This window comes from Martes martes, assembly GCF_963455335.1.
Source record: "Martes martes genome assembly, chromosome: 6".
Taxonomy (NCBI): Eukaryota; Metazoa; Chordata; class Mammalia; order Carnivora; family Mustelidae; genus Martes; species Martes martes.
Window position 1 is genome coordinate 82,695,715 of NC_137893.1, and position 26,614 is coordinate 82,722,328.

General features: G+C 37.2%; 1 protein-coding gene across 7 annotated transcripts; it reads right to left on the reverse strand.

Moving 5' to 3' along the window:
- Positions 1-1,480: 1,480 nt before the first annotated feature.
- RWDD1 (RWD domain containing 1) lies at positions 1,481-25,416 on the reverse strand. 7 transcript variants are annotated; one of them, XM_080806431.1, is made up of 10 exons: positions 24,868-25,327; positions 23,549-23,676; positions 22,326-22,439; positions 17,899-17,998; positions 16,948-17,013; positions 11,177-11,307; positions 6,800-6,943; positions 6,349-6,481; positions 5,767-5,829; positions 1,481-3,406 (listed from the first exon to the last, which is right to left on the reverse strand). In XM_080806431.1, the coding sequence occupies exons 7-10, from the start codon at positions 6,923-6,925 to the stop codon at positions 3,285-3,287; spliced, it is 444 nt and encodes a 147-aa protein (XP_080662557.1). In that variant the 5' UTR covers positions 6,926-6,943; positions 11,177-11,307; positions 16,948-17,013; positions 17,899-17,998; positions 22,326-22,439; positions 23,549-23,676; positions 24,868-25,327; the 3' UTR covers positions 1,481-3,284. The 7 variants fall into 7 exon arrangements, with proteins under 7 accessions (XP_080662557.1, XP_080662556.1, XP_080662558.1 ...); XM_080806430.1 differs by lacking the exon at positions 23,549-23,676 and having other exon boundaries at positions 24,868-25,334; XM_080806432.1 differs by lacking the exon at positions 17,899-17,998 and having other exon boundaries at positions 24,868-25,139.
- Between the last annotated feature and the right edge of the window lie 1,198 nt (positions 25,417-26,614).

Consider the following 26,614-nt stretch of genomic DNA (forward strand, 5'->3'; position numbering starts at 1 on the left):
TGGCCCTTCTTTTATAACCTATTTTTTAAAAGATTTTATTTATTTATTTGAGGGAACACAATCGGTGAGGAGTAGAGGAAGGAGACATAGGCTCCCCGCTGAGGAGGGAGCCTGATGTGTGGCTCCATCCCCACCATGGGATCATGACCTGAGCCAAAGGCAGACGTTTAACCAACTGAGCCACCCAGGTTCCCAGCTATAACCTATTTTTTGGGATGTCTTAGGCATGTGGCAGTAGCACATAGTCTAGTAATTTCCAGGCCCTTAATTGCTTTAGCTTAATACTGCTTGAAGCTAGTATGATTCATTCTTTTTTTACTGAGCATCTGCATTTACACAAGGGAGCCCCCCTCCACATGGTTTCACCTCCAGGCCTGTCCCAATAGTCTTAGGATAGAGACCAGAGAACCCTGAAAGCCTTTTGGAACTATCAAGGACTATGGTAGGGTAAGTGGCACTGATACTGGTTGCAAAATTTAAGGAGGCACCAAAAACTCAGTTATTAAGATAAATACTATTTAATGCACTATTTTAAAAAATAAAGATTAACATAAAATCCAAAATAAATAAAATATCCAAATTTTAAGTAATTACTGGTTTGTCCTTTTACCTCAGGTGCCAAAATGGCTCTGCACAGCAGTTATTATTTAAAATTTTGTTTTGCTATCCCTTATAATGTTCTTGAACATTTTCGAGCATTTTTCCACTTTTTATTAATGGAAGGTACACTAAATTGTGCATTCCCAAACTACCTCACCCGTTTTCTTTCCAAGTCCTTTGCCCAACTAAAGTGGTAAGAAACAGAAGGCTATCAACATAATATACCTTTTGGCAACATTCCGCATCTCTTACTCTGACACAGGTCCTAAAGCAGCAAAGAACCTAATGTCATTGCTGTTTATACATTTATATGGACTCATACTCCACGTATTATTTGCAAAAACCTTTCCCTATCACATTAGATATCGATGGTCTCTCCAAAATTACTCTCTACGGTTGTGGAAGTGTCAACCCATTTTAATATATCATACAATGTCTACCTTTGCTGCCTGATATGTATGTTCTCTGAAGGACAAACACTTGAGCTACTGGAGGTCGTTTACTACTTTGTGTTGTAACACGAACTATGTGCTAGCACATAAATATGGAAAACCCACACTCCCCTCTCTCCTGGACTACAGGAATGCATCTCTTTGCTTCTTAGCACATGTATCTTTGGAGTTTGTGACAGTACAAGCCATGAACGCACCCTGTGCATTCATAAGAGTTGTTATTCATCCTCTTCCTGGTCTTACCTCAACTAGGAAATGTTCCTGTAACCTTTTAGATGTGTTTTAGATCAGTATTTATCCACCTCTTCCCTAAGGCACCTCTGCTGGCAGAAGAGTATGAAGTAATGCAGAATCCAGTTATGCAAAACTGAAGATGGCAAACAGAACACTGAACTGTCATGTTTCATCTTTAAAAAATGCATGCCAATTTTTCATTCTATTCCGTAATTCACTCATTCAACAAATATTAGATGCCTACTCAGTGCCCGACATTGTCACAGGGATACAGCAAAGGATACACATACTTGTATTTGTTTTTAATCTTATAATATTTTATACAACTTAGCATACGTAGAGAAACAAAAGCAAAAATTATCCCAAATCCAAGAGCCAAACTGATAATCTGAGATGACCAGTGATTGCTTCAAATACCACCAGTCATGTTTTTGCACATCCTGGGATTATGTGGGCTCCAGTTTGAAAAGCAGAGTCCTTGTTTAACTCAGAAAACAAAAGAAATATTAGTATTTACTCTGGATGAAAATACTTTAGAGTATCATTAGAACTAACTCTTTGTCTTCATTTCCATACCATTAAGTTCTGCCTACATTCTGAAATGACAAAGGTAGAATCCACTTCAATACCTACAGAAAACTTAAAAAACTTATACTTTGAAAGAAAATCAGGAGTGAGGAGGAGGTGGAATCACTCTTGACACTCGAAGGTCAAATCTTCAGACCATAGCACTACATTGTTCATCATTGCTTGTTTTACCCTTTATTAAACTGCTCTTGAGTTCTTAATGCATTTTCAGAAAGGATCTCTCCTTAGAAAAAGTTAATTCTCACACAAAAGAAACTTTTAGACTTGTCTCTGCAGAGAAATGCTGAACATTACTGGTATTCTCTTTTATTGGTCAGAACCAAAGCTGGTGACAAAGTATTACATTCCTCAATGATAGTTTTGTCTTAAATAGTATGATTTTAGCCAGAGTTCTAACTCCAAAAATAAACATGGGACTGAGGTGCTTGTGCTTGTGGATATGTAGTATATGTCCTTTTGAAAAGAGGCAGTGATCTGCAATAGCACAAGTAACTTCCTATTAGGATTAAGATTCGATTCTCCAAAACTACAGTGACTGGCTAACCTGCATGAAGCCTGGCTCTCCTACCTGAAGTCCCCAAGTCAGTCGTTCCAAATCATTACAGAAAAGGTCTCATATGTGCATTAATGTGGGTATGTGTTCTCCTGCAAACAGCGTACGACCTCAACAATTCAGATCTTTTCAGAACTGGTTAAATTAGAAAAGTTAGAGAACATCACAAATATATATATTTCATGACTGTAGGATAAGGATTATGCAACGGTGTAACTTGTGTCAATTGGCATGAGATTTCACTGTTTCAAAATTCAGATTAAAGTCAGTGTTTACTAAACTAAACTGAGAAAAGCCTAGGAGTGCACACCTTTTAATAATTCCACAGAGGATGCTGTCTCAAATACTACCATAAGACTAAAGTCCACTTTAATCCTGAATATAAATTAGGCTTCTGTTTTTGTAAAGACTTAAATCTATCAAGACCAAAGGCTAGAATTCAGAAGGTTTAATGTGCTCTTTACCTCCGTCTGCTAGTATTTTATATTAATGATAGCACTCAGAAGCATAAAGCCGTCAGTGTCTCCAGCATGGGAATTCCAAGTTACTACAATTCCTTGTATATGAACCCTCACCTGTGCACTGCTGCACTCTATCTTCAAGTCAGCGTTACAGCTGGATCTCTCTCTAACAGTAAATGATTTTAAATATGTGACCTTATTCCTACCAAGAAGAGGAACTGAACATTTTATATTTGAAACTTTAAGGTCAGTTTATTAAGTTCAATGATGAAAGCTATCAGAAGAATATTCTCCTGAAAATTATTTTTTCTTAGAAAAAAAGAAAGAAAAATCAACACCTCAGCACAGCCACAGATGCTGTGGCAGTCACACCTCTCTGCAGCTGGGGACAGTCCATTAGTCAGTCAAATCACTTTCTGGGTCAGCAGGATTATAGTCTGGATCATCCTCATCATCCTCTAGCTCCAAGTCATCCATTTCTTGGAACAGAGATTCATCTACCTCCACATTGTTTCCAGCTGCAAAAGACAAAGATTTCACTTTCAGTCTTATACTCAGGAATAAATCACATAACTCACTGGCAATACCACACACAAACTTCTAAATGTGCAAGTGAGGTACCCGTGATGAAATCCTAAAACTACTACTGCAAATTAAAGCAACAGTGATCTGCATTGGTCAGCACACACACACATTTTAAGAGCAACTTCATGCTTCAAGTTTAAAAAAAAAAAATCCAGTTATTAAAAAAAGCTTTCCTAGAATGAATTATTTATGACATGGCATGTTCTAAGCAGAGGACGATGGTATATCCTGGTTATACAAAGTTGACTGTCACTGACCACAGGGCCTGAACCAGGAGTTTATCTCTTCCAGTACTGGCAGATATGTACATCATTAAAGCTCAACTATACTTGTTATTTCATTGTTAGATATAACCTGATCCTTACTCTCACGTAGTTCCCCTTATAACCAATGGTATGCTTTTCTCAGATTTCAAATATCTGAGCACTATAGGAAACAATACCTTGGCCTTGCATTAAACATCTTTACTCTTCAGTTTGTCTCAAGTACATAAACGTGGGATAGTACAGTACTCTTAAATCACCAAAAATTGTTCATCTTCCCTTCCTGGCAGACTCCAGCCCACTGACATTCAATTCAATGAGAATGAGTCTTGCTTCATGCCTATGAGCTGTTAAGTAATAAAATACACTTTTGCTAAGTGTGGGCCAAAGAATAACTCACTGTCTCTGGGAGAGACAGAGAAGGCGTCCCAAAACAGATATCTAAAATATCTTTGTAATAAATTTTAATCCACCAAGAAGAAAAGGGGACAAGATGAAACAATTATAGGTAGAGGTATACACAAAGGGAGAAAGAAAAAATAAGACTGAATATTTCCAACTGGAACACAAGATTCTTTAGGAAAAATATCTGGAGATATCATAGATGAAGTCCAAATTGAAGGACTGTGTAGGCCAACCTTTTCCTCTAAGTAACAGAAAACCATCAAAAGATTTTAAGAAGAGAAGTGTCATGATCAAACATAAGTTTTAGGAATGCCACCTCAGGGGCGATAACTAAAGGCACCAAAAAGAAGAAGGGACTGAAGCAAGGAGACAATGCAAGAAGCCACCACAAACACCAAGGGGGCAAAAAACGATAAAACACTCAGGTTAGGAGGAAAGAGTTGAAAATGTCTGGGAAAGACATTTCTGACGCAGAATCGACAGAGAGCTTTTGGTGAGTCACTGGATATGAAGAGATACTTGATCCATTAGACAGGGTAAGGAGTCAGGGATGAGCGGAGACAGTAAAACTTCTAAAGTGCAAGAGAGAATAAGACACAGCTTTCTGGTTCCAGAATTTCTCAATAAAATAGGAGAAAAACAAGCTAGAAAAGTTAGGGCGGGGGTGGGGGAGATGCACAAGGACAACCTTGCTGGGTCGGTATGTCTGTCTGTTTGGGGTGTTTTTATTTGTTTAAGACTAATAAATGTCTTGGAGCAAGAATGTAGTAAGATATATAAAATAAAATGGTGAGTGTCCATAAGGGCCTAGCTCAAGTTAAGAAGCATGATTTGGCAGTGAGGCCACATCAACATTGCTTCTTAACCTTTTCCAGGAGATAGTCCAGGAACAAAGCTGAAAGGCCAGATGCTACAGGATCCCCAACTGGCAAGATGAGCATGAAAAAACGCTAATGAAGCAGAACTCTAGGGTGCTATCACAAGTGTGACTGAGTATGGAGCCCAGTTTAAGAACACACATAGGCCAGGGCAGGGAATTTGTCTGTACTGTTCTCTGCTGCTGTATCATCAGCAACCAGGGCAATGCTTGGCTTATACAAGGGGTGCAAAATATCTATAGATGGATGAATAATGGATGGACAGAAGACTGAAAAAGGATAAGGTTTAGGATAAAAAGGAGAAGGAAAGTACAGGGAAATAGATGTTCCAGACAGTAAGATTAGTATGAAACATAAGATTTTCAGTTAGAGGGCATGAAGACTTTCAGATTTGAGGTCTTTATAAACTTCCATGACCATGAAATAGTTTCCAGAGATTTCTGATACTAGAAATTTAAGTAAACCAGGTCACCTGAGTTACAGTGGCCTGGTTTACTAGTTATCAGACTAATGTGACCACAGTTGTTTACTTCTTTCTTTGATGTTGCTTAGGTTATCAGAAAACTTTAAAAAACATATTGCTATAGTTTAGTGTATAAATTAATCAAACATTACAATCTATTCTTCAAAATGTGTGTGTTTTTAGCCTTGGGAGGAAAATTTTACGTTAAGTTATCTCTCTGATTTTCATGGTTTGATATTAAGAACAGTGCATTATGTACACATGGAATCTTAATATTATCTTACCATCTTCCAGAAACTGGATATCAGATGTGTCAAGATTATGATCTGTCTCAAAGAGCTGTTTCCCTAAAAGAAACAAATATATTTAATTCAAACGTATTTTTCCTATATGTTCCAGTTTCCCACCTCTCCAGTTTTCCTCCATCTTCCCTACAATCCTTTAAAAAGTATAATAATCCAAGAAAACCTATTTTTCTGTGATTTCAATAAATTTATCAATTCAGTCAGTAGCTAAGAGGCATGTGACATGTATCTGCATTAAAATCGAACAAGTGAAAACCCAGTCTGCTTCAGAGTCCTAGAAAACCAAATGCATTTGTCTCTACCACTTCTAACCACCGTGATTCAGAATGTTGTGGGAGCCAAATCTCAAGATCTATCCATTGTGATATTTTGATCAGAGGTAAGCCATAAATATTAATTATAATTATGAATGAAGAAATGTCATCATGTCGATAGAATGCTTTCTCTTTTTGTCCTAGATGCCCAAATATGTTATTTTTTTTTTTATAGAAATCTGTTCAAATGATCCTCTTGCTGTGCAAGAATATAGAACAGCCTGGGCAGCAGAGAAGGGAGTCATACCACTTAATTTATTTTTTCCTGCTTGTTCTTCTTCTTTCATTCGTTTCTTTTTAATTTCCAAGAGTTCTGCATCAAACTTGGCCTTCCAGCTTAAGAAATTCTCAATTGTAACAGGAGTGCCATGAAATAATTGCTTAGAAAATAAAAAAGACATGTGATTACATAAATGAGACACTTGAAATTTATTAAAAAATTAATAATTTATAAAGAAATAATATATATTTCTCAATCTTACTTGCATGAGCTCTACTAACCTTTATTATTACCCATGCTATGTGACCAATGCAGTAAGTGACTTCTAACATTTTATGTAGGAAAATTTAAGTAAATTTTACTCTTATTTATTTTGCAATTGCCAAAATTACTGAAATTTCCAAAAACAAAAAATCCCACCAATTAAAAAAAAAAAGATGTTAAAAATAATGAAAGAAAACCTAGCTTTATAATATACCTTTTCAGCCTCCTCTGCCTCTTTTTCTTTTTGTTTCTTTTCTTCTTCTCTTCTAGTTTTTATTTGATCTACTATTTCATTTAATTTTTCTTGTACAGCTGTCACTAAAGTAAAGATCATCACCATACCAAGGTTTTCTTCTGCCTATGTAAACAAAAGAAAGATTGTAATGAGAAACATACTTATCAAAAAACAGAAAAACTAACCAATGAATAAGTGCTTCATCATAATCACTAAATTCCAGACATTTATAATATAATTACTAATTCAGTTACAGTGTAAGTTCAGACACCTGGATAAATGATCATTTAAGAATTGAGCACATACATACATATACATAACTATATGTTAAATTTTAAAAGACATGTAATTTGCTACCTCCAACCTGAAACAGATACCTATTTTACTCAATTCTGTTTAATAACCAGAATTCAGAAAACTTTCTCCTACAGCAGCTAGTAACATGAACTCTCCACCAAATTTTCACGATTTAGATCTTTCGGGATATTTTAAGAGCTATGACAATGAACTGAACTTTGAGGCCAAAGTGACTTTCTAATATACAAAAATAAAGAATATAGATACTTTTGTGATTTATCTTTACCTATCTTTTTCTTTCAATTTGAAATGGCTTAAAATCAAATATAAAAGCTCTCCAACTCATGAAAGGGATAGACAGTTGACCCTTGAACAATATAGGTTTGAAATGCACAGGTCCACTTACATCTATTCCACCCCCCATAAACACAGTATAGTACTGTAAATGTATTTTCTCTCTCTTATGACTTTTTAATAACATTTTCGTGCTTATTTTAAGAATACAGTATATAGTACATATATCATACAAAATATGCATTAATCAACTGTTTATATTATGGGTAAAGCTTCCTGCCAGTTAGTAGTAGTTTTGGGGCAGTCAAAACTTACACACAGATTTTCGACTATGTGGAAGGTCAGTGTCTCTTAGCCTCTATGTTATTCAAGGGTCAACTGTAATTCAAAAGCTATTTGGAAGCTGGTTATTTGAAAGCAGACCGAAGTAAAACAAGGTATCTTGCTTATCCATAGAAACAAGATACAGTCTGAAGGAAACAGACCAAAAAAACTAAACAAAACAAAACAAAAAAACCCCAAATATACAAGCCAGAATCTCCATCTTAGAAGCAGAAGAGATTTCCAGCCACTACTTTGACAGGGCTGGCCTCAGTGGCATTCAAGTAGGTATTTTATCTCCTTGGCCTTCTCTGAATACAAGGTTTCAAGCTAGCTCCTATGATTCTCTTCTGGGGGTTTCTCTGTGGTGTCTCCATGTTAACTTTCCTAAATCTGACGACATAAACCTCTCTCCTGAGTGCAAAACCCATATTAAAACTGCCCAGTGGACAGTAATATGATGTCCGCAGGCATGTGAACACTAAAATCAATCATCTTCTCCACAACACCTATTTCTATGTTCCCTAACTCAGAGAACCAAACCACCAACCACCCAGCATGAACAGTCACATCCTATCATAAGCTCTACCACTGCCTCTAATCTATTCTTAAAATGTCATTTCAATCTGCCTATTGTTCTCTATCAACACTGTTATTACCCTAACCCAGGGCACCATCATCTTCAAATATTACAAGAAACTCCTAACCAGTTTTCTTAAAACCTGTGGTCTTGTCACCCCTGACACCAACTTTTCTAGCCACTCAATACACACACATAACTGATCCAGTCAGTCTCTCACTTAAAATTCCTGACAGCCTCCCAAATCAATCAGAGAAAGACCATACTTTTAAAATAGTTCAGAAGATCCTTTGGGAATTAATCTTTTTAGTTCTGTCACATAAGATCACTAACCTCAAATTCTAAGCTCAAGAAATTTAGTATGACTAGAAGCTCTGGAAGGAAATATTGATCTCTTCTCTCCCTCTCATTTCCATGACTCTGAACAAGCTTGCTCCTCTGCCCTGAATCTCTTCTCTTCATTGCCTGGCAAACTCTCTTGAAAGCTTCTCTGGTGCCTCAAGTCTATGTCCACTCACAGCACTTTTCCACACAGAATAACAATTTCCAATTTGCTAGTCCACATTCCTCACCAGAATATAAAACCTATGAAAGGGGGGATGGTGTCTGTCTTGGTCACTTAACTTAATGCTTGATACATTTCAAAATCAAATCCCAGTATGCTCTCTTTTTTAACAACTTAAGTATTCCAGGGTTCCAATAAGAAAAGCAAACAAAGAATCAGTTATATGAAACTAGACAATGAGCAGTCAGTCACACAAGAGATTTCCACATCACTATTAATTAAAGAATTTCAAATTATGATTATATACTATTTTCATCTTATCTTTTCTTTTCTTTCTAAATGAAAAAAATCTAATGTTAGCAGAGGTGGGCAGACACCTCAATGGCTACAGTGAGATCATAACCTGGCGCAACCATTTTGAAGGTCCATTTGGCAATGTGTATGAAATTAAGTATGCACAACCTTTAACCCAGTAATCTTACTTATAGAAAATACTGGACTATATACTCATCAATAATATACTTTCTTCATTTATTCAAAAAAATATCTGAGTGTCTACTATATGCCAGGCACTACGGATTCAATGGAGACTCTGCTCTAAGGATTTACGAATAGTGATATATAAGAATGTGCAAAGGGACACCTGGATGGTTCAGTCAGTGGAACATCTGACTCTTGATTTCAGCTCGGGCATGATCTTGGGGTTGTGGGGTCAGGCCCCATGTTGGGATCCGCACTAGGTGTGGAGCCTGCTTGGGATTCTCTCACTCCCTCTGCCCCTTCCTTCCCTCACAAAAAAAGCAGCATGTTCAAAGAATTACATATTAAATCAGGTAAAAATGATAAATAATTGTTTCAAAAAGGATATGTGTAATTACACCCAGTGACATTCTACACAGTTATCAAAAATGATGATTCATATGCATGTTTACTAAAATGGACAGATGCCCACATCTGGGATGTTATAAAACATTATATATAGAATGATCTAATTTGGGGTAGAAGAGGAGTACTATGAGTATAAGCGTAAGAAAAAAAGTCTGGAACCATATCATACCAAAATGTTAACAGGCAGTTATACCTGGTTGGTGAAATTAACAGTAATTTTAATTTTCTTTTTCATGAGTTTCTGTACTTTCTGAGTTTTTTATAATACAAATTATTTTGATATTGAAAATCAATACTATTTTGGAAGAAAAGTATAAATATTCCCTCAATAGATAAGATCTTAGGTAAGTATGAGAAAGAAATCAAAACTTCTTTTCTGAAATGAAGGAGCTTGAGTACAAACAAAATATAAAACACATAGAAAGTAATCACTCAGATCAAATAACTTACATTAATAAATGACTAACTGAATTAGCATATTGCCTCAGGTTCCCTGCAATGTTTTAAAATGAATCATTTTAAGTCAAATATTAGAATTAGTGTAACTTCATACCGGGTAGCAGAATGAACAGAGCCCAAGATAAGCATAAATTCATGTTTGATCTATTTCACTCTTCATTCTCTAATAGCTCAGCAGTCAGAGGACCAATAGTCCTTGAAATATACCAGTCACATTTAAGGTGTAGATATGTTTTCTGTCAATTGTTCTTAGAACAAATAAACAAAACTAGGACTTCTATTTATAACATGGTGGAATAAAGATTTTACTTGTCCTCCCTACTCCCTACTCTGAAGAACCCACGAAAACTCTCAACCAAAGCAAGACAGAGCTTTAAATTCTGGCTAAGCACAAACTATGGGGAACTTTTCCTACCACAGAACTAGCCAAGAGTTTTCCAATACCCACTTTTTCTTCACAACCCCCCGCTCTCAGAGGGATCATAAACCCTGGCTGTTTCTTGTAAGCCTCAGGAGATGAAAGATAAGAAAAACAAAACAATCACCAGTCCTCTTCCCAGATTGCAGGCAACTAGCCTACAACAGGTCAGAGGGTTAGGATTTTAATTTTTTTAAAAGTCGGAATTTTCTTATTTTTTAAGTCAGAATTTTTCTGCACATGGGGCTAGACATTTTGAGAACCAGATCAAAACTGTGTTTAAACTTAAAGTACTTACCAGACATTTTATTAACTAAAAGTCATGAGGCTGACTGAGTTCCAAGAAGGGATATAGGAACTGCAGCTACTCAAATTTTAAATGTACAATGGGAAACAAAAAAATATGCTTTGTGAATACCTGTATCTGTACATACATATATATATATAGAGAGAGAGAAAGGGAGAGAGATACATCATGAATTCTCCTTGTTCAATGTACTGGTTATACATATTTACTAGCATTTTCTGACTCTTGAAATTATTGCATACTATTTAAGGCCAATAAAAATGCCATTACAAAACTTATTTCCTTACCTGTAATGCTAATAGTCTTAAAATGTCTGAGACATCACTATCTTCTAGATTTTCCTGGGAGAATATTTCATAAAGAGGGGCTTCATCTGGGTATTTTTCACTGTATGTAAACTTGAGGGTAGTCTGCACAGCTAAAGACATAAGATAAGAATTTGATATGAGTATTTTAAAATGTAAAGTATAGAGAGGTCAACATTTTTGTTGAATCAGTAATTAATTTACAATGTGTCAATGAAAAGTAGCACAACAAATTTTCCTGCAAAGAAAAACAAGGTTACTATGAGATCAGACAGATAATCACTAAGATAAATAACACATACCACAAAGATAAGTGAAAACAAATCATGGGAATACCAAAAATCACCTCAAACACATGAAATACATTTATTACTTATGAGTATTTTACCATACTGCATGTCTGAGAAAGAGGATGGATAAAAGCCACTCTTTTTAAGACCCTCGTTAAGATGAACAAAAGGCACAGAATATAATACATAGAAAAAAATACTACCTTAGGCTTATTTTCAGGCCTCTACCAGAGCTAGCTCCCAGTGAGGAAGATCTGCATCAGCCCTGGAGTCTGTATATCTATATGCACATTGCCAGCAAGGGACTGCTAAGGGGTTGCTAGATGACAGGGTTTGGAAATAGGGTTTGAGAGGTTGTCTGAGAAACTTTTTGCTTGACTCATTATACATTCTCATTCACTCTTTTAGCCATATCAATGCATACATCTGACATTTGTATAGGAATGAGATCCTTATAGGCAGATCAATACAAGGTATCTCCCTACAGACCAACCTGGTGAACTCAGTTCCACGAGGAAATTTGCAACTAAGCAGCAGTGCTAAACATTTTCTATTAAAACTTAATATTCACAAATACATAAATAAATAAAATGTATTAATCACAATGATCCTTTGTCTAAACTTCAACTTTCTTGTAAAAACTCACATTTTAATTATTAAAAACTCCTGATCTTGATAATTTTAACTCAAATCTAGATTCCTCCCCATAAGAGGAAAAAAGAACCTTAAAATGTATGAGTTTGATTTTTTAATTTTTGTGTATATCAGTAAGGAATTTTATGAGTCAATGGATATAAGAAAGACTGGGGGTGCCTGGGTGGCTCAGTGGGTTAAAGCCTCTGCCTTCGGCTCGGGTCATAATCTCAGGGTCCTGGGATGAAGCCCCATATCGGGCTCTCTGCTCAGCGGGGAACCTGCCTCCCCTCCCACCCCCCGCCTGTCTCTCTGCCTACTTGTGATCTCTGTCAAATAAATAAATAAAATCTTTAAAAAAAAAAAAGAAAGAAAGAAAGAAAGACTGTTAACCCAAAAAGATAAAATCATGAATGAAAGAGAGATCAAAACCAACATCATAGAAATACAATTATAAGAGAATACTATGGAAAATTATATGCCAACAAATTGGGCAACCGGGAAGCAAATGAATAAATTCCTAGAAACCTACAAACTACCAAAACTGAAACAGGAAGAAATAGAAAATTTGAACAGAACCATAACCAGCAAAGAAATTAAAACAATAATCAAAAATCTCCCCCAAAATGGAAGTCCAGGGCTAGATGGCTCTCAGGGTAATTCTACCAGACATTTAAAGGAGAGTTAATACCTATTTTCCTCAAACTATTCCAAAAATAAAAATGGAAGGAAAACTTCCACTCATTCTCCAAAGCCACCTTGAATCCAAAACTAAAGACCCCACTAAAAAGGAGAAACAGGCCATCAGAGGATGAACACAGATGTAAAAATTCTCAACAAAATACTAGCAATCGAATCCAACAGTATATTAAAGGAATCATTCACCATAATCAAGTGGGATTTATCCCTGTACTGTAAGGATGGTTCAATATCTGTAAATCAATGCATGTGACACACTACATTAATAAAAGAAAGGACAAGAACCATATGATCCTCTCAATACTTGCAGATAAAGTATTTGACAAAATGCAGCATCCATTTTTGATAAAGACTTTCAACAAAGTAGGGATAGAGGAAACATATCTCAACATCATAAAGGCCATATACAAAAAGACCCACAGCTAATATCAACCTCAAAGGGGAAAAACTGGAGAGCCTTTCCTCTATGGTCAGGAAAAAGACAAGGATGTCCATGCTCACCACTGCTATTCACATAGTACTGGAAGTCTTAGCCTCAACAATTATACAACAAAAAGAAATAAAAGGCATCCAAATTAGCAAGGAAGAAGTTAAACTTTCACTATTTGCAGACAACATGACACTCTATGTCGAAAACCTAAAAAACTCTACCAAAAAATTGCTAGAACTAATACAGGAATTCAGCAAAGTTGCAGGATATAAAATCAATATGCAGAAATCTGTTGCACTTCTAGGCACCAATAATGAAACAGCAGAAAAAGAAATCAAGGAATCAATCCCATTTGCAACTGCACCAAAAACACAAGCTACCTAGGAATAAACCTAACTAAAGATATAAAAGATATATACTTCGAAAACTGGAGAACAGTTATGAAAGAAATTAAAAAGGGCATTGGAAAAGGCACAAAGAAATAGAAAAATATTCCAGGCTCATGGACTTCAAGAACAAACACTGTTCAAATGTCTATACTACCCAAAGCAATCTATACATTCAATACAATCCCTACCAAAATACAATGCCACCAGCATTTTTCACAGAGCTAGACCAAACAATCCTAAAATCTATATGGAACCACAAAAGACCCCAAATACCCAAAACAATCTTGAAAAAGAAAAACAAAACTGGAGGCATCACAATTCTGGACTGCAAGCTCTATTACAAAGCTGTAGTCATCAAGAGAGTATGGCACTGGCACAAAAACAGACACACTGATCAAAGAACAGAACAGAAAACTCAGAAATAGACCCACAACTATATGGTCAACTAATCTTTGACAAAGCAGGAAAGAATATCCAATGGAAAAAAAGACAATCTCTTCAACAAATGGTGTTGGGAAAACTGGACAGCAACATGCAGAAGAATGAAACTGGACAGCATGCAGAAGAAAGGGACACTTTCTTACACCATACACAAAAATAAATTCAAAATGGATGAAAGACCTAAATATGAGACAGGAAACCATCAAAATCCTAGAGGAGAACATAGGAAGCAACCTCTTCAACCTCAGCCATAGCAACTTCTTACTAGACATGTCTCTAGAAGCAAGGGAAACAAAAGCAAAAAATGAACTACTGGTACTTCATCAAGATAAAAATCTTCTGCACAGTGAAGGAAACAATCAACAAGTAAAAGGCAGCCTATGGAATGGGAGAAGATATTTGCAAATGACATTATCTGATAAAGGTTTAGTATTCAAAATCTATAAAGAACTTATCAAACTTAACACCCAAAAAACAATCCAGTTAAGAAATGGGCATTAGACATGAACAGATATTTTTCTAAAGATGACATACAGATGGCTAACAGACACATGAAAAGATGCTCAACATCACTCATTGTCAGGGAAATACATACACATCAAAACCACAATGAGATACCATGTCACACCTATCAGAATGGCTAAAATTAACAACATAAGAAACAACAGATGTTGGTGAGGATGCAGAGAAAGGGGAACATTCTTGCACCGTTGGTAGGAATGCAAACTGGTTCAGCCATTCTGGAGAACAGTTTGGAAGTTCCTCAAAAAGTTAAAAATTAGGGGTGCCTATGTGGCTCAGTTAATTGAGCATCCTATTGGTTTGGGCTCAGGTTAAGATCTTATGGGTTACAGGACAGCCCTACATCGGGCTATGTACTCAGTGTGGAGCCTGCTTGGAATTCTCTCTCCTCTCCCTCTGCCATCCTCTCCCCCCACACACACACTCTCTCTCTCTCTTTCTAAAATAAATATTATTATAAATAAATAAATAAATATATTTTTTTAAGTAAGAAATAGAACTACCCTACAATCCAGCAATTATACTACTAGGTATTCACCCAAAAGACACAAAAATACAGATTCGAAGGGGTACATGCATCCTGATGTTTATAGCAGCATTATCAGCAACAGCCAAACTCTGGAGAGAGCCCAAATGTCCATCAACTGATGAATGGATTAAGATGTGGTATCCATACTCAATGGAATATTACTCAGCCATCAAAAAAAATGAAATCTTGCCATTCACAATGATGTGGATAGAGCTATAGTGTATTACACTAAGTGAAATAAGTCAGAGAAAGAAAAATATGAACTCACTGATATATGGAATTTAAAAAAGAAAACAGATGAACATATGGGAAGGGGGAAAAGAAAAAAAGAAGAGGGAAACAAGTCATAAGAGACTCTTAACTATAGAGAACAAACAGAGAATTGATGGAGGAAGGTGGGTGGGGGGTGGATTAAATGGGTGATGGGTATTAAAGAAGGCACTTGTTATGATGAGCACTGGGTGTTGTAAGTAAGTGATGAACCACTGAATTCTATTCCTAAAACCAATATTACACTGTATGTTAACCAAGTAAAATTTAAATTAAAAAAAAGATTGTCAGGCCAATAAGGATACATAGTGTCTTCCGGCATATTCTTTCTTTTTTAATTAACACACTTCTAATTTTATTGCTAGGAAAAGAATTCTTTAATACACTTACTGATTTTACTGTTTGATGTAATAGACATTCATTATAGAAAATTTGGAAATGTATTAAGGGGAAAACAAAGTCAGTAATAATCCCACCACCAGGAAAAGATCACTGTTACCATTTTGGGATATTTAAAGCATCACAAAAGTATTTTTTAAAGGATATTTTAAAGTATCTTCTATACATTTATTTACATTTCAAAGTATAAAAGGATACTCTGGTTGTATTTGAGATTCTATGTATAAAACCTACGTAAATATATAAATACATATAGAAGTAAATGACTGTGTCCAACATCTTTTTAATTCAAATTTTAGTAATATCTCTGAGCTAATCTCATTTTCAGTTGTATAAGACAGATTTAGAATTATCAGGTGATACCACTAAAATTTGCATTATTGATTGCTCAGAGGGAATTTTAGTTGACTAGCTTAACCTTAAAAAAAAAAATCCTTGGGGTTAACACCAACTTATGTAACATTTTATCAAATTCCAAAATTAACTGAACAGGATGAATGGTGGAAATGAACTTCAGATCCTCCCCCATCTGCCACATTTAAATCAATCTACTTAATTTTAAATTATTGGTTTTATAGCTGTTTTATTTCCATCAGTATATTTATCTTGGTTCAATAGTTGTATAATAGTGGCTTTTACCTGGTTTTATGTATATATGTATTTAAACAACAGTACAATATCCATCCTAAAGAGAGAGAGAAAATCATAAAGAAAGACATTTATTCAGTTTAATTTATAAAGAACAGCAAATGTCCAATAAGCAATCTAAATGCCCAAAGAGTAAAAACAACTATGGGAAAATAATACTCAATGGAATACCACAACATAGTCACTGAAATACGCTTCAAAGTCTCATTTTACAGAGTAATCTTCTAACTTTTCTCCATTTGCTATATTGTTCATGTTTCTTTTTCACTTTTTAAAACTAAATTCATTGTGTCAGAATACATCTCAGTGACTTCCTCTCTGTTTCTCTATTAAGTCATGTTTACATAGTAAATGCCAATTAGGGAATACACAACATTCATACTAGATTCCTAATAGCACCATACTTATTAGCACCTCATCTTCAGTGCCCAACATAATGGCTGCAGGAGTAACATTCCTGAGAGTAACTTAAAAAAACCACAAGTATTTTCAATTGGACTTACTTTCATCATTTTCTCCAGCCTCAGATGTCACAGTAATGGTGAAACTGGGTGGATTTTCTGATAATACTGCAAGAAAATATACACAGGTTTTAAGTTATTAAGATGCTTCTTAAGGCAAATGCTTTTCTTATTGCCAAAATACCACTACCCAGTCCTGGAAACTGATCCCTAGTCTGTATTTCCATTTCCACAAATACAGACTGAACCGCACATTCAAATGATAAAACACTTATCAATTTCCTATTTAAATCAAGAGTTATCTTTAATTTGGAAAAAAAAATATCTATAGTAGACTCTTGGGAGTTTTATCAAATCAATTAAACTAATTAAGTAATTTACCTTTTAATTCAAAATTTCCACCTATACGTGGAAAATTACATTCTAAAAAATTCCCAAACAGAATGACAAAAAAAGTTTGATGTTTCATCAGAAACTATCCACTGACAGTATTATCACTAATTTGTAAATTTATATATTCTAAGCTATAATTCAGAATCTCCATGACAAACAGTAAATATTAATTTGCTACAGTTGTGTCTTCTGTCTCTTCCTCCCACATCATCCCTAGAACCAAACTTTATTCTTTCACCAATTATTAAGTCTCTACCATCTTTCATGGAATTACAAAATTAGCTATGAATCCCAATATCAAATTGCTTACAATTTGTTAAGCAAGTCAAGACATGCAAATCAACATTTACATAAATAAGAAAGTATATATACCATCTTACAGCCTGATGCCTGACAGTATATATGTTTATATCTCTTCCCCCACAAGAATACTATAAAAATTATAAGAGCTCCTAGATCAGTGCCTGGCAGTATCCAGAAATTCCACAAATTCTAGCTAAATGGTAGAGCTAAAACAATGGAATGAATGTAGAAAAACAAAAACAAATTAAACTTATATTCAGAACCATTAGAAGAGTAAACAAGAAAAATGCAGGCCACCTGGGATTGCTGCTGAGCCCCTGAGAAAAGCCTGTGCCTCACTCCAGCCCTGGGAAGCACTGGCCCCTGTCAAGGTTGGCAGCAGCTCAGCAACCTCTTTCTGAAATGAAAGGGCAAGGAGATCTCTGAAGAAGTCACCAAGGAAAATACTCAGCTTTTCCTACTTAAGAACTTCTGAAGCTTTCATAAATATTCATTATCAATAAAATTTTCAAGACATATGCCTTCATTTTAATTGAAGTTTAAAAGTACTTGAAGCGTGATGAACATCTATGATTACTATGAAAGTATCGGTCAAGAAAGTAAGACTCACTGGACTCATATTTTAATAGGCCTCGGACAGTCAGCCCACGCTAAAAAAAAGTCCCTGAAAGGTAATTAAAATAAAGCTTTTAAAATATGATTGACCCTTTTTTAAAAATTTTTTAATGTGTATAAAATGTATTTGATGCATTTCATTCCTACTTCTTTTCATGACCAACTTTAGCATTCTCATGTCATCAAATGTAAACATAGCAAATACAGAAATAAGGGTTCAACTCAATGACATTCCAACTGATTACCACTTTTAGGACTCCATGAGGCCATAATTTAAGGGTCACCTATACCTAATAACAACAGCTAACATTTATTGAGCACTACTCTGGGCCTGTGTTGTACTACACATTTACACAAAGATCGTTAATTCTTACACCAAGACCACAATATTATATTGTTACCATATGACACCAAATTTAAGATACTATCAAGTAGGAGATGCACTCTACTTTATGTACTAAGAAAAAAAATCTGCCAATTAAACTTCAATATATAATCAATTGTAAGACAAATTCCTATTTCAGAGATGTTAAAACATAGAAATGTCTTAGAACCAATTAAATATAGTATTATCCCAATTTCATAGACATAGAAACCGAGATAAAAGAGCTCTTAAATACTCTGCCCAACGTTATTCAGCTAGTAATTGGAAGAACTGAATAAACTATATTGAGTTTCATGTAAAAAGAGAATGTTTTTTTCCAGCTGAGAAATTCCGGAAAAGTCACTTGAGCTACACTGTGAATTAAAGGCATATTGTAAAGATGGAGAAAAGAAATATAGGCAACAGAAACATGGCAGCAGGGGCATAACAGGTTAAGGAATATATATGGAAGAAGAAATTACTCTGTTTGATGGATGTATATGTGGGTGAAGAAAACTACTTGAAAAAATACTGCTGAAAGTTTAGTTGTGGACAATGATATTTTTTCTAGCAGAAGCAGTATGGGCAGAATTGTATTTCTAAACATAGGAAGATAAGTGTAGCAACAGGGCATAAATTGGAAGGAAAGAAACAAGACCAGAGGCAGGATGAAACTAGATAGCTATTAAAATCATCCCAGTAAGGTTAATGAGGTTCTGAACTAGGTTAGCAGCCATGGGAATCGCAGGGAACAGAAAGGACTCTTCGTTCCAAATGTGCAGGCAGAGGATGGTAGCACCACTAACAAAAAGCAAAAAATACAAAAGAAAAATCAGAGATGATACACTTAAGTGACACAAGGAAATTTCAGTTGGAGATACCAAGTATGCAATATGCAATCAGAAATAGGCAAATGGAGCTAAAGCTATTAGACCAAATGAGATCACCAGAGAAAAAACAGAGAAATAGGGCCAACAGCAGCTTTGTAAGGAATCCTAAATTTGGGAGAAACAAGTACGAGGAGAAAAAAGTGCCAGAGAGAAAAACAAAAGCAGCAGCCATGAGAGGTCAAGACAAACTCAAGAGAAGCCTATTTTATTTGTGAAGGCATCCCAACTATTGAGATCCAGGGATGGTATGGCACCGTTTACAATGTGTACTATATAGGTCTGTGTAGCTCTGTCAGGGGGAAATTGGCGATGAACCACTGGCCTGCAAGATCAGATCTAAATCCCTAACAAGGCCCTCTGTAATCTGGTCCCTGCTCACTTGTCAGGCCTCATTTTTCTTGACTCTCAGTACTCATTTTATGTCCTAAGCATATCAAGTCATTTTCCCTTTAAATACATTTTGCTTTTGCAGAGTCCTGCTTTTCCACACGCTATGTCCCTTCCCCTGGTCTCATTCACTTGTTAGCTCCTCATCACCCCTCAGTTCTCCAAAACAACCCAAGACCCTTCCCTTTTCCTGTGCTCTGGCTGTATCCTCCATGAAAGAATCATCACACTATGTTGTAAATTATGTATCTGATGTCTTTGGTGAACGAGGACATGGGATGCTAGCAAGAATATCACTGAATTGCCTGACCTTGGGAAACATAAAAATAGGGAGGCAAGACAGACAAGAAGCTGACAGACTCTTAATCCATGAAAAATCACGATGAGAGGCATGTTCAGCAAAATAACTGGAATGAAGAACTGTGGGGCAAAAAGTTTAAGGACAGAAAGAGGACTTTCAGAGGGCAAAATTCTAAAGATGACATTTACAAGATGTGGTTATGCCCTCATGCAGTTGAAGGAAATGGAAATCAAAACTGTTCACCGATAAAGACAAGGAATTATGAAGCCGTATTATTAGAAGAATCAGCAACTAAGATGGTAAATTTCTAGGAAAGAATATCTTATATTTATTTATTTTTTTAAATATTATTTATTTATTTATTTGATAGACAGAGATCACAAGTAGGCAGAGAGGCAGGCAGAGAGAGAGGGGGGGAAGCAGGCTCTCCGCCGAGCAGAGAGCCCGATGCGGGGCTCGATCCCAGGATCCCGGGATCACGACCTGAGCTGAAGGCAGAGGCTTCAACCCACTGAGCCACTCAGGCGCCCCAGAATATCTTATATTTAACAGTTATAAAGTATTTGCATACTTTGTATTACTCCCCATTAAACACAAATGGAAACTAAAGATTGGAGAGGTTATAAGAGTTGTCCAAAGACACAGAGCTCATACCCACTACACCAAGCTGCCATTAGAGAGAAAAAAAATGTGAGCCAGAAACAACAACAAAAAAGGATACTGGAAAACACTACTTATATCCCCTGCTATCTTATCTTCTCACCCCATCTTCTAGTGATACCACTTTTAACTGAGCATATTAACCACCCAGAATAAAGACTATATTTTCCAGCCTCCCTTCCAGTTAGGTCTCACCAAATGACTAAGTTCCGGCTATTGAGATGGAAGCAAGTAAGTTCTTTGACAGTTTCCAGGAAATTTACTTAAGAAACTGCTGTCTTTGGCTTCTCCCCCCACCCCCATTCCTTTATCTACCCTACTTCTGGAAAGGAATACTGCCATCTTCACCATGAGGTAGAGACTACATCTTAGGAATGGCAAGGAACTAAGATGCAGCCTGGGTACCTAAGGAATTTTTGGACTAGAGCTACGCAACTATCTTTTATTTGCAAAACAAAAAAACGTTTACCATTTTAAATTTACTTTTATTTATTTAGAGAGAGAGCATAAGCAGAGGACTGGGGTCGGGGGTGGGGAAGGTGGGGGGCAGAGAACAGAGGGAGAAAGAATTTCAAGCTGACTCCGAGCTAAGTGTAGAGCCCAATGCAGGGCTAGATCCCATGACCCTGAGATCATGACCTGAGCCAGCATCAAGAGTCCGATGCTTAACCAACTGAGCCACCCAGGAGCCACTAAACTTTTACCTTTTTAAAACCATTGCTTTTGGGGGCTTTCTGTCACAGCTGAACCTAATCCAAGGAAAGGAAAGAAAGGAAAGGGGAAAGGGAAAGGAAAGAAAAAAGGAAAGGAAAGGGGAAATGAAAAGAAAAAGAAAGAATATTCCAAAACTTGGAGGAAGCTAACATAGGGATGGGGAAGTTATTTAACTGGACTTGCAAAGATGAATGTTTCACCAGCACTTTGATAAAGGAATAATCCCATTCCAATGCATTACTGTGAGTTGGGATAAAATTAGCCTTCACTAAAGATGTCGGATTTCCACCACTGTAAGTGAATCAAAATATTTTTGAGAAGAAGAGTAAGGCTGCTGGGCATAGTGGAAGGAACCAGTGAGCAAGCAGGGGAACTGTTAAGTGATAGAGGGGCAGATGATGGCAAACTGGACAGAATTAAGGACAAACATAATGGAGGTAATAGCTCAAAGGTACACTAAAGGGACACATGAATGACATCAAAGTTTTCACAAAGAACCAGACAGCCCATATTAAAATAAGTCCCTGTGGTTCTTAGGGAGTGTCTTAGAAAAACTGCTTTTAAAAGATGACTTCTGCCCCATCTCTAGGATGCAGTTCTGTTACATGCTCATGGATGCTACTTAGAGGTACTGACACAAGTAAATACAGAATTACGTACCCCTCTTTGTAAGACCAAACAGAATTAAGGGAACTTGACTTTTGGTTAGCCCGAAGCCAACCAATTTGTTTCAACAAAACTCCCCATAGTCAGAGATTTTGATACAGAAATGGAAATAACCAAATTCTACTACCTTAGCAGGGCCTTGTCAAGTGAAGCACTACTGAAGGAGAATGTGGTATCAGGAGAGTCCATTTATATTTTGGAAGACTAGTTGTTAGGAGGATTGGATCAATGTGCAATCAAGCTACAGAACAGGCAAAAAGAAGAAACTGTATTATGATTTGTTATAATTCACAACAAATTCAACAGTGGACCAAAAGTTCTTTGCAAATAGTCAAGCAATCAATTCTGAGGTTAGGCTAGGTCTATGTGGCTAGAACTATGGGCTAGCTGGATTGTGCCTCTTAGAGCATCCACAAAGGGGTCATGATGTGCTTAACAAAGGTTTCTCTGTCAAGCACCAAGCTATTTAAAAAAAAAAAAAAAATATATATATATATATATACACACACACACACACACACACACACATATATATACATATATATACTTCCTTCATCAAGAGCATTGAGCATTTACCACATCTAATATTAAATGTGATTAAAAATGAAATTAGAAAACTGTCAATTAGTGTTCCTTGGCAAACTGACACAAGCAAGCTCTCTTCTTAAACCTGGTACAAAAATAGGAAAGTATGAAATCATCAACACAAAAGAAGGCTGTAAACAGTAAACCTTACAAATCCTCATGATTCCAAAAGATCAAACATGGAAGAGTTTTATTCCAAACTCCTCTGCCTTTTCCGGAGAGGTTTCATAAACAACATGATCATGAGTAAGGCAAAGTTCCTAAAGAACTATAAATCAAGACATCTTATTTTAATTTATTTACTGCAAAGTTTTAGGAATACTGGTAGGAATTAGAGACAGATGAGCTCAGCTGATAATGCAGAATACTTGAATGCATCAAAGATTCATAAATTGTCTTTTATTGCCCTAGCTCAGAATCCTCAAGCACTTTTGCATCTGACAAGAATTTTACAGACTAAACTATATCAAAGCTTAGTATAATTTGAAAGAACCATAAGATTGGTTTAGGATTTAAAATGTATCACTTTTTAAAATGCTTATAGGCACAGTATTTAATGAGGGATACCTTATGTCCATAGAAAAGACTAGCACACCTTATGCTTTAACTCTACCTACACAGTGCCAATTACATTTCCAATGTACTAGAAATGACCAAACAACACGATTAAGAATATATCCAGCAACTGACCCTATATTCTCTTTTATTTAGACATTGACATATAAGCAAGGATAGAGAAGGGAGCCAGACTCCATACACACTCACCCAGTTAATGACACTCTCAAACCCCTCTTCACTCATCCCCTTAACATCCTCACAGCACAGCTGTACTGTTGGTGAGAGAGAACATGAACAGGACTGGAGCTATACAGGGGTAGCTGAGAGACATCTGCCTGTTGGCAAAGCAGAACAAAATTTGCTACCATTGCAAGCAGTGGTCAAAAGGTGGAGCTAAGAAAACTAAGCTAAACAAGGAAAGGGAGAGGGATCGGAGTTGAACATACCTTACATTCTGAATTCTGACAATCAGTGATGGGCAACAAAGGAAGGACAGGAGCTGTAAATCCCACAAACCTAGGTTCTACTCACTCATAATTGGCTTTATTTGATCACTTCTCAAACACTTGAGTGTCATTCTAGAAAAGCCGTATTGATAGCATTATCTTGCGGCACTTTCAAAATCATCTGAAGCATGGCTATTAAGAAAAATTCTCTTCCCTTGAAACATACCGAATGAGTTTCTCAATAATATTTTACATTAGCCCAACCTATCCAGTAATCTTCTGCTCCCCTTCATCCCAGCTGGAGCTAGATCCCAAATTCCACAGGGCTGCAAAGTGAAGGAAGAGGAGGGGGGTCCAGACCTAACTCTTAGTACCAGTTCCACCGCTAACTGCTGGCCAGACCCAAAGCAAGCCACTTACCCCCTTCCTGCGCCTCCATTACCTTGCTTGTAGCAAGACGCGTCCAGGCCAGATGATGTCTAATATCCCTCCCTAACAAACATGTGAATCTGTGGTGGAGCTGAAATTTGTGCCACATCATTCACTGGGCATTCACAGAATATATATATATATATTTTAAAAAAAAAAAAAAAAAAAGGACAAATCCCGGGGATTTTCAAAACTGCTTCTGGGTAACTCTGAGAACAGCACTCTGAACCCCCATAAACTTTAAAACACCAACGTATGAAAACAGCTTCTACCCAAGTAAAGGTGAAAATCGACACCTACTCCCACTTGGAGTTATCTGTTTTCGTGTTTTTTCATTAAACCTCGTGTCGCTGTAAGTTACACAGAAACCAAAGTGCACCCAATTCAATTCCAGGCCTAACACTCTCCAGGAACCTCGCCAGTCTCTCCCGGACTTTCATATTTCAGGGAATAAACGGAGAACGGGAAAAAGCTGTGGAGTTACTCCTAAGTGCCTCAACACGTCAGGAAAAGAGGGTGAAAAGAGCGTAGCGGGCGAGGTGGTCACGCGGCCTCGCTGTCCCCTTCTCCATCCTCGCCCGGGAGGCCGAGGGCTCTGGCCCATCCCACTCCACCCCCGGGCCTCTGCAGGCCCGCAGTCGCGGAAGTCACCTGTGAAGGAGTCGGGGTAGATGGACTCCAGAGCCTCCAGCTCATTGCGCTGCTCCTCGCCGTAATCTGTCATCGTGGCCCTCACTGCTGCCCATGGACCGCCCAGCCACCCAGGCGGCGCGCTGCAGCCGGGACCGCGGCGGCACCGGGAGAGCCGGCAGGAGCCGGACGGGCGCAGGCGCAGAGTGCCCGGCTGGGAGGCCCGGGGCCCAAAGCCAGGCCGGGCCTGCTGAGCAACAGCCCCGCACGGGCCTGGACTGCTCTCTAGTTCCGCGTTCGACTCGTTAGGCCTGGCCAGCGGAGCACTGAGTAGCTGCGGGTCGCACCGCCGCTTGGGATTTGCTAATATGGAAAAGGCACCCGGCCGGGCATTCGCTACGGACACCTGGGGCCGATTCCTGGGCTTTTCAGGGCCTGGGCCTGAGAAGCCACTCAGCGCGACATCATCGTTCGATGGGTCTAGACTTAACGCTGGACACGCGTACCGAGGCGGGACGAGGTGGGCTGCGAGCGGTACGCGCGGTGCGTCAGCGAACTCAGCCGCTTCCGGTTTCCGGTTTGCAAACCCGTGGCCGCGGCGAGGGGCATTGATGCGCCGCTTAAGACGGCTCATGGTGGGGTGCCGGTGATTTCTACGCTTGTCAAGTCTCCCAGTTCCTTGGCATCCCAAGGGAGTTTTGCGAAAGGCCGACCAGGGTGGACTCCAGTGGGCAGAGAAGCAGAAATTCTGCTCGTGCTAAATGAGCATGGTACTTTTAAAGAGAAGACTGTTAACGAACTATTTCTATTTTATGTTTACAGTAAAGGAACATGGATATGTTAAGTCAGAAAGGAACATGGGGAAATATAATACTATATATATATATAATACTATATATATATATAATGCTATACTTTAATATAGCATATTAAAAGATGTTTAACATTCTTTGTATTTTCCTTCGTTTTCTGTATTAAACTGATTTCACTTGTGTAGTGGGGGTAACAATTTTTAAATAAGTTCCCCCAATGATAAAGTCTCTGAAGTTTTCTCTTGTTAAAATGATAATGTACTATGGACCAGAAAGCATCTTGATCATCTATTGGGAAGTATTACTTACAGCAGAGGAATACGTTAAAACAAACATACTCAGGTACACTTTGGTACTGATTCTATGTCTTTAAGAGTTGGTTTGGGGCATTCTTTTAGACTTTGAGGTGAAAAATTGGGAACTCTACTGCCAGTGGTGAAAATCAAATAAAATGCATGAGTTAACTTTGCAAATATAAGGTGCCTATTTTTTCTGGATATCCTGAGTTCACAGAAAACAATGATTTGTTGGGGGTGGGGGGAGAGAGCTGGACAGAAGAAGAGTCAGTTCAAAGGTCCTAAGGTGAGACCCCACTTGGTATTTTGGAAGCCAAGGTAACTAATGCACAGCGAACTGGGGGATGAGAAGGAATTTGCAGATCCTGTAGGATCAGAATTTGATGTGGTTTGTAAAAAAGAGAAGTCAGAAACTGTTTTTGACTAGAACAGGAAAGATGAAGTTCTAGTAACCAAATTGACAGGTAATGACAGAATGAGTTTGGCACAGAAGTTGATAACATCTTTAAATAATGGATCAAAGACAAAAGTAAAATTTTAAAACTTTTCCTCATGTAATAAAAACAACCTATCAGAATAGAGGAGGTACAGCAAAACAAATTTAAGGTTTATATCCAGAAAAAGATGAATGTTGGTTGCAAGTTTTAACTTAGTAAATGA

Bases quoted from the DNA above. Each gene is read 5' to 3' on its own strand.
- RWDD1 (XM_080806427.1), bottom strand. From the start codon at position 24,912: ATGAGCTGGAGGCTCTGGAGTCCATCTACCCCGACTCCTTCACAG. The intron at 6,944-11,176 runs GTAAGGAAATAA...TTGTTTACATAG, and splicing joins TAAGACTATTAGCATTACAG to GCAGAAGAAAACCTTGGTAT. The intron at 6,482-6,799 runs GTATATTATAAA...TTATTTTCTAAG, and splicing joins AGGCAGAGGAGGCTGAAAAG to CAATTATTTCATGGCACTCC.